Here is a 7,736-nt window from a genome sequence, read left to right on the forward strand (position 1 = left end):
TCGAGCCATCACCAGTTTTGCAAATTCAGCAGCTGACCTCCCAGTAATTTGTCACACACCATCTACCCATACCCTCACCTGTCATCCCTACTAAAATGCCCTGCCACCATTCCTTCCATGATAACTTTCTTGAGGTTATTTCCATCTCTATGCCTGATGTGCCCAAAATGAGTGCAGAAAAGCACACTGCTATATATATACTCTGCAACTATGCTTGCTTTTGCAGGCAATATCTGATTGGTACTTGGTCTGTTTTGCACTCATGCAGGCAGTGATTTAGTGTGGTGCACACTGATTTTTTTATCCCCCCTCCCACCCCCACTTGGAATCCATCTTAGACCAAGTGTCCAATGGGGAGAACCTCAAGAGTTAGGTTAGCCTAAGTAGGGGGCTCCCCAGGTTACAAAATTTTTCACAGTCTGGGCAACATAGCCATGCTGATCTAATTTTTCAGTGCAGAGCAGCCAGCAGGCCGGGGCAGTCGGCGGAGGGCGTGGTTACACAGGGCAACCAATAACTGTGCGGACAAAGCTGCCCCAGAACAGCTCCGTGTGGACGTGTTCTGAAAGCGAAGTGACTTCGAACCCACTTGTACTGTGGAGCACAGCGCCTGCAGCGGGAGTCAGCCAGGGCTGGTGCTACCATTAAGGCAAACTAGCCGGTTGGCTAGGGCGCCAAGATTTGGGAGCGCCAAAAAGCGGTGCCCCCAATTTTTTTTTTACAGCGTTCCTGGGCTGGGCTGCCGGTGGCATGCTGACACGTGCGTCTCAGACTTCCTCTCCCAGCGCAGCGGCTGCTCCACTTCTCCCGCCTTCAGGCTTGCGGCGCCAATCAGCTGAGGAGGAGAATTAGAGTGGGGGTGGCATGCTCCTGGGAGAAGGCGGAGCGGAGGTGAGCTGGGGTGGGGAGCTGCCGCACGGCTCCCCCAGGGGGGAGCTGCCGTGGGGGGCGCCTCAAGGCGGCAGAGGGGAGGAGCTGCCGCGGGGGGGGGGGGGGGGGGCGCCGGGGCGGGGGGGGGGGGGGCTGCCGCAGGGCTAGGGGCGCAAGGTGGAAGTTTCGCCTAGGGCAGGAAACTTCCTTGCACGGGCCCTGGAGTCCACGAGCCAGGCACAATCACTATTTGCTCCGGCAGTGGAGCGAAACCCCGGGATCCCTTCAGTCCCGCCCAGGCTCCGCTCCCTGCCCGCCCCTCAAGGGACCGCCCCCTCTTCAGCAGAGCACGAGCAGCCTGGGCGCGCGCCGGCACAACCCGGAAGCGCACAGACTCTCGGGAGGTTTGTATTCCCCGCCCCTCACCGCCGGAGTTCTCGCGAGGGTTGTAGCTGCAGTCCCCGGGTGTCGCGGCCGGGTTCGCACGGCCTTTCTGACCCTGGGTCACTCCCCACCCCGCAGGATGGCGGCCCCCGGCTCTGAGGAGGACAAGGCGGCGGCAGGGGGAGGGCCCCCGTGCGTGGGGCGGCGGCGGCGGAGCCGGACGCTGCTGGTGCGGCACCTGCCCGCCGACCTGACGGCCGCGGAGAAGGAGGATCTGCTGAGGCACTTCGGGGCCGCGTCCGTGCGGGTCCTGTCCGACCAGGGGCGGCTGGTAGGGAGCGGGAGCGGCCTGGCGGGGGGCGGGGATCATGTCCGGCGGGGCTCTCGAGGGAGGGTGACCCCGCAGCGTCTGATACGGGCGGGGCAGGGCAGGTTGCGTGGTTCCCCCTCCCCCTGCTCCAGCGCTCTGGCGGCGCGAACTTTGCGGGAGGAGGCTCCACCTCTCCCCGTCCCGTTGTTCCCCGGAAGCACCCGAGGGGATAGGGAGGGGCGGGGTGCCTGATGGGGGGGGGGGCTGGCCTCTCCCTCCCCTTTGCGTTTGTTCTTGTCCGGCCGCCACGGCGCCGCTCCATAATAATTATGTTTGAGAAGGAACCTCCCGGCTATTGGCAACTGCTTGCTGCAGAGTTAAAGCTGTATGGGGCTCGGTAGCGCTGTGGTTAGGGACCCAGGTTCCAGTCCCTGAACATGTAATTTGGACAGCGAGCAACAGCGCCCTTGGGAGAGCAGGGGTTTGAACCTGCGTCTCCCACAGTGCAGCGGAGCACCCTAATCGCCACTTTCGCCAAGCTATTCTGGGACATCCTCCCACCTCTCCATCCTGGACCCAACTAAAGTTTTGTTGAAACTGTTAAGTTCCCATAAAACTTCAAAACGTTGAAAAATTCCCGATTGGCTCTCACACAGAGCTTAGTTGATTTCAGTGGGCCTCCAGACAGACGCAGGGGTCTGTCCACATAGAGCTTATTTCAGGATCAAGCTTTTGTTGTGACAGTGATAAATGGATGATAAAAGATTTGTTTGGACCCTAAATAATACACCAAAAATATGCAATATGATTCCCATGCCCAATATTATGAAAGCATTCTGAAAATAACCACACAACTTTAGTTTTTATTGATGTATAGTGAGGCTAGCCTTCAGGGTCATAGGAGTAAAAACAGTGTTTCCAGTTTGGGGTTAAAAGTTGTCAAACCCCATTGAACCAGGAATTTGAAAATGGCCTTTATAGTAAATAAAGGTATTTCAAACTCTAACTTAGAATTTTGTAGTGACAAAAATTATTATAATGGTGCAAGTGGACACTTGAGATCTCCCAGACATCCAAGATGTGTGGACTGTTGGTTAGAGGTGACAAAGCCAAATTGTTTTTAAAAAACTGCGAGATGATTTAAAAGCCTGAACTAGTGCACTTAATAATTTATGTTGGACAGTTCCAGAATAGAGAGGCTCAATCCAGGAAGTAGTTGTGGCAATGCCCTATTATATATTTGGTCTGTCATCTTGAAATGTGAATTTTCTTTATCATCTTCTGTTAGACCCTTAATGCTTTTTCACTATAACAGACTATAATGTTTAAGACTCAGTCTAAAATTCAGTTACTGGAACCATTTGGGGAAATAAAGTTAAGTATGTGTTTTTAGTGTTTGTAGGATCTTTGTAAAAAGATGCAAAACAAATGCCAAAATAATAGTAAAATTTTGTTCCAGTATATACATATAAAATTATGCCAGCTAATAAAACTTTAGGCTGAAGTCTAAACTATTAATTAAATGATAGTTTGTTTCAGATTTGAAATCTGAGAAGGCATTTTGGAAAAAGTGGCTTGTACTTAGGAAAAAGAGGTAAATCATCCAGGCTAGAAAATAAGCAGAAAAACCTCCCAAATGTCAGAACATAGCATTAGGTGTGGTGATGCCTTTGCCCCAGGAAAGTAGTGTTGGTAAGAATTTCTTTGATGAAGATGTTCCGCCAGTTGGCACTGTTGACTTAGATTTTATTCACTAGAAAAGCCTGTATCATAAAATATATCTAATATACAATTATGATGACTTAGAGATGGTATACTCATGTGAAAATCAGGGCTTGATAAACTTCCCCAATATCTGCTTGGCCACAGACTAAGCATGCTTTAATTTTACATTGGCAAATCTTCACTTCTTCCCCACAACCCTCTACCTCTTTGCAGAGCTCCATTGCCTTCATGGACACAGAGCTGACTGTTTTCCTCCCTCTTGTTCCTTTTTGTGAGCCATGCACTCCCTGGTCGTCCATCTCTTGCCCCAAATATACATTTAGTAGACTAAAAACCAGAAAACTTGAAACCTGCAAATAACTTAATTAACTTTGAAATTTTTATTTATAATTTACCTTTAAAATCTAATTTAAATGTATTTTCTAGTGCTAAATCTTTGGTAAAAAACTGTAGTCCAAAAGTGTGTGTATATGGCTGAGATCTCTCATACTCTGATCTAAAAAGCTATAACGGACAAATAATTATGTTTGTTTTCCAGAAACATACAGCTTTTGCTACTTTCCCCAATGAAAATTCAGCTGTAAAGGTTTGTATTGGGCTTTTCATTAAATATTTTAGCAAATGTTTTTTCTAAGTTTCCAGCTAACTTTTAACATTTCCTGGATCTCCCAATATTGGGAGTTTGGGAAAAAGATGCAAAATAGAGTAAAATTTTTTTCAAGTATAAGCATGCTATTCATACTGCAGGTTATATCACAGTTTGGTTATAGCAGACATAAAGCGTGTGTCCAACTACAATTGAACGTTTGCTATAATGCTTGCTGAAGGACTTCACAGGTGCACATTCAGGACTGCACCCTGAAAAAATCTTTGCCCTACTTTGATAATAGCAGGGATGTTGTCATGTTGATAGGCACCTTGCAAACAAGATAGAGAGGTAATAATAATGTTATATAGCACTTCTTGTTGACAGATTTTATATTCCTTCAAAAAGGAGGTAAGATTCATTATGTCCATTTTACAGTTGGGAAAACTGAGGCACAGAGGGGTGAAGTGATTTTCTCAGTGTCACCCAGCTGACCAGTGGAAGAGCTAGAGATAGAACCCAGGTCTTCTGAATACAGTTTTAGGCCACACTGTGTACTATAATTTTCAAGAAAGTGATGTTGAATGTGTCAGTTGAATAGTGACTTGGCTTCAAGTGGCTCTGCTGTTCTTTGTCATGCCACAAATGTGAAAAAATGTTAGTTATCAACTCTAGTTGTGCACCAAAATACAGGCTTGCTGACTTGCCAGAACTTCATAAATTCACAGTTCAGGAATCTTGGTTCTAGAGCATTGTTTTATATGCAATGAGATTTGAACCATGCTAACTACAACCATATTTAAACATGGCTGTTGATTCTAGGGTTCTAGCATGATTTCCTTGAGTTGTGTGGAAAGCAGTATTATATTTGAGAACTGTTTTAGAACAGAGTAGAGTATGTAGAGGCCCCCATATTTTCCTGAGTTGATATGGTTAGAATCCTGTAAGGTGAGTGAGTAGTTTGCCATTATTAATATTCAACTTCATTTGCCATTGTGTTGACTAGCTTGGTTAAACGTCCCTGAAGTTCCTCAGTCTTCACTGGACAGTTTTTGATCCATGACAATACTTTCCCTCTCACCACATGACTATTTAGATTCTTTAATAGCCTCTTGGGAAGAAATTTCTCCGCATGTGTTTATACTACAACTTAAGCCCAGGATTATTGGGACTCGAATCCACTGAGCCGTGTTAGGGTGCACTGATCTTGAGTGTCTACGTTGTGTTTTAATCCTAGGTTAAGACTTTTATAACCCATGCTCAAGCCTAGGACTCTGGCATCCACAGTGCAGTGCACAGACCCGAGTCAAAATAACTATATCCCAGAGTCCCTAGTGTCCCCTCTCCCCCACAAAATATGGCTGCTCTAGCTCTAGAACCGTGGTGCACCGTGGGAAAACTTTACTGCCTGCCCTGCACGCAACCAGGAAGCAGCTCGCTGTACAAAGGGTTTGATTGGTTTGCGCTACATTGCAAACCGAGAAGGTTCTCTGATAGTGTGCTTGCAGATCAGTGATCAGAAGAAAATGGGTGAATGCTGATCTGAGCTGCTGCCGTTTGCAAAGGATGGGTGGCTTCCATTTTTAATAGAGTGGATTGTAGATAGTTGGGATAGAAAGGACTAAGGAAGTTGTCTCATGGAACTGTGGGATTCTTCCATCTGACTTCCAGGACCCAAGTCAACGGGGCTGTGTTTATGTTGCAAAGCAATAGGGCTTGGGCCCTGCTTAAGTCGAGCTTGGACCCTCCACCCCGTGGGGTCCTGGGACCCTGGGTCTGAGACCTGGGCAGTGTTCCCTCTAATTTTTTACATCCATGTGCGGAATTAATTTTATGTGCACCAATATAGAGGTGATGTGTGACACCTTCATATTGGTGCACATAACAAAATGCATGTGGTGGGAGTGGGGCCGAGAGGTTTGGAGTGTGGGAGGGGGCTCAGGGCTGGGGCAGAGGGTTGGCATGCAGCAGGAGGTGAGGGCTCTGGCTGGGGGTGCAGGCTCTGGGGTGGGGCCAGGGATGAGGGGTATGGGGTGCAGGCTGGCCCAAGGCTGCAGTGGGGAGAGAGGACTCCCCCCAACCCTCTCTCACTGCAGCAGCTCAGGGCTGGGGGAGAGGCACCTCTCTCCAGCCGCAGCAGTTCCTGTGGGGCTGGGCCGGGCTGTGGGAGGTGCTCCTCCCTAGCAGCTCTGGTAGACCTGGGCCAAGGGCAGGGTTCCTCTCCCCTGGCTGCGGCATGCTGGGCCGGCAGGGAGGGCACCTCTCCCAGCCGCGGTAGGTCCGTGCTGGTGGAGAAGTATCTCTCCCCGCCACAGCCCTGGGCCCCTGCCCAGCCACGAAGCTTAGAGGGAACTTAGGCCCTGGGTTAGTGCAATTGCAATGTAGACACAAAGTGGGTTACGCCTGACTCTGGCTTCAAGCATGGGCTTATGTTGTAGTGTAGACATACATACCCTCAAAGACCTCTTGAAAGTTTACATACATTATGTCAACTGGTTTTGTTTCATTCATTGCTTTGTTGACATTTTAAAAGACTTCTAATAATAGGTGAGAGATGATTTGCCTTTGGAGAAACTGTGCTGGTTAGACGCTATCATATCATGATTTTCCAGGTGTTCTACCAGTCTATTTTTAATCATTGATCTATTAATAAATATAGAATATTTAAGTTCTACATGGAGAGCAACAGATAAATTTAATTATTAAGCCAAAATTTATTCAGTTATACTTCCTTATTTGAAGGATATCTGACTGTTACTAATATTGATAGAGGTGTCATTTTTCCTATACAATATCAACATTTTTCAAAAATAACTTGCTATAACGAAAGAGGCTTGAACTTTGTAAACTAAAAATAAAACATGTAATCACTAAAACTTTGACTGACAGCCTTGACTTAGCACTTCAGAAAAGTTAATGTGTTTACTTTTCCCTTTCCAAAAGCAACTTCCACCCAGGTTGGCACGTGTTGTGGTAGGCTTCTGCCTGTTCCATTGTATATAGTTAAAGTTTAGGTGAAAAAATGTCAGGAAGAAAAATTGAGCCTTGAAAAATGATGAAAATATTATTTTTATTGGAATGTATTTAAATATTTCTATTTATTAACTTAACTGAATCTTAATATTCTTTGTTGCTATTGTGGTTATTTTAAGGCATTGTCAAGACTGCATCAGCTGAGACTTTTAGGTCACACTTTAGTTGTTGAATTTGCAAGGGAACAAGACAATGTTCATGTTCTTAGCCAACCTTCACTCTCAGAGAAAAATAAAAGGTATGTATGTGCATAATAGCTTGTTTCCATGTTTAGAGTTTTTTTATAACTTTGACCATAATAATAAGAAAAACCATTTTTAAAATGTTCACACTATCTTAATTGTCATTTATTTTCAGTCAAAAAATAAAATATGTCCATTTAAAAACATTAACATATTTTAATTTAGTTTCTACAGTAAGAACAATAATAGATCTCTAGACTAAAGGCCCAAATCCTGCCCACATTACTTGACTTCAGGTCCAGTTGTGCCACCGTTATATAGAATAGTACCCTAATCCAGTGTTCCCCAAATGATTGGTCTTGACTCACCAGTTGCTCATGGAAAGATTGTAGATGGGTCACAGGTCTTGTGCAGAGAGCAGTCCATGAAGGAGAGGGATGGTTGGAGAGTGAGCCTGCCCTGTACTCACCCCACAGTGGTGGCTCCTGTCCCCTGAGGATGGGCCCAGCTTCCTGCCCTGGGCATTGTGACCTGGGATGACCTGGCTTGGACCTTAGTAATTAATTCATAATACTATTGAATTATTTTTAAGATTTTGAATACAATACAAAAATGTGTAGTTATTCTTCAAAATACACCTCTACCC

The 7,736-nt window shown here is 46.2% G+C and overlaps 1 protein-coding gene across 1 annotated transcript; it reads left to right on the forward strand.

Annotated features, from left to right (window-relative positions):
- Positions 1-1,291: 1,291 nt before the first annotated feature.
- Positions 1,292-7,146, forward strand: LOC113407746 (RNA-binding region-containing protein 3-like; the record flags this gene model as incomplete). Its single annotated transcript, XM_026657737.2, has 3 exons — positions 1,292-1,585; positions 3,828-3,875; positions 7,028-7,146. Coding segments are annotated over exons 1-3 (359 nt in total), but the record flags the coding sequence as incomplete, so codon positions are not given.
- Between the last annotated feature and the right edge of the window lie 590 nt (positions 7,147-7,736).

This window comes from Terrapene carolina, unplaced genomic scaffold, assembly GCF_002925995.2.
Source record: "Terrapene carolina triunguis isolate 2854851 unplaced genomic scaffold, T_m_triunguis-2.0 Scaffold280, whole genome shotgun sequence".
Classification (NCBI taxonomy): Eukaryota; Metazoa; Chordata; order Testudines; family Emydidae; genus Terrapene; species Terrapene triunguis.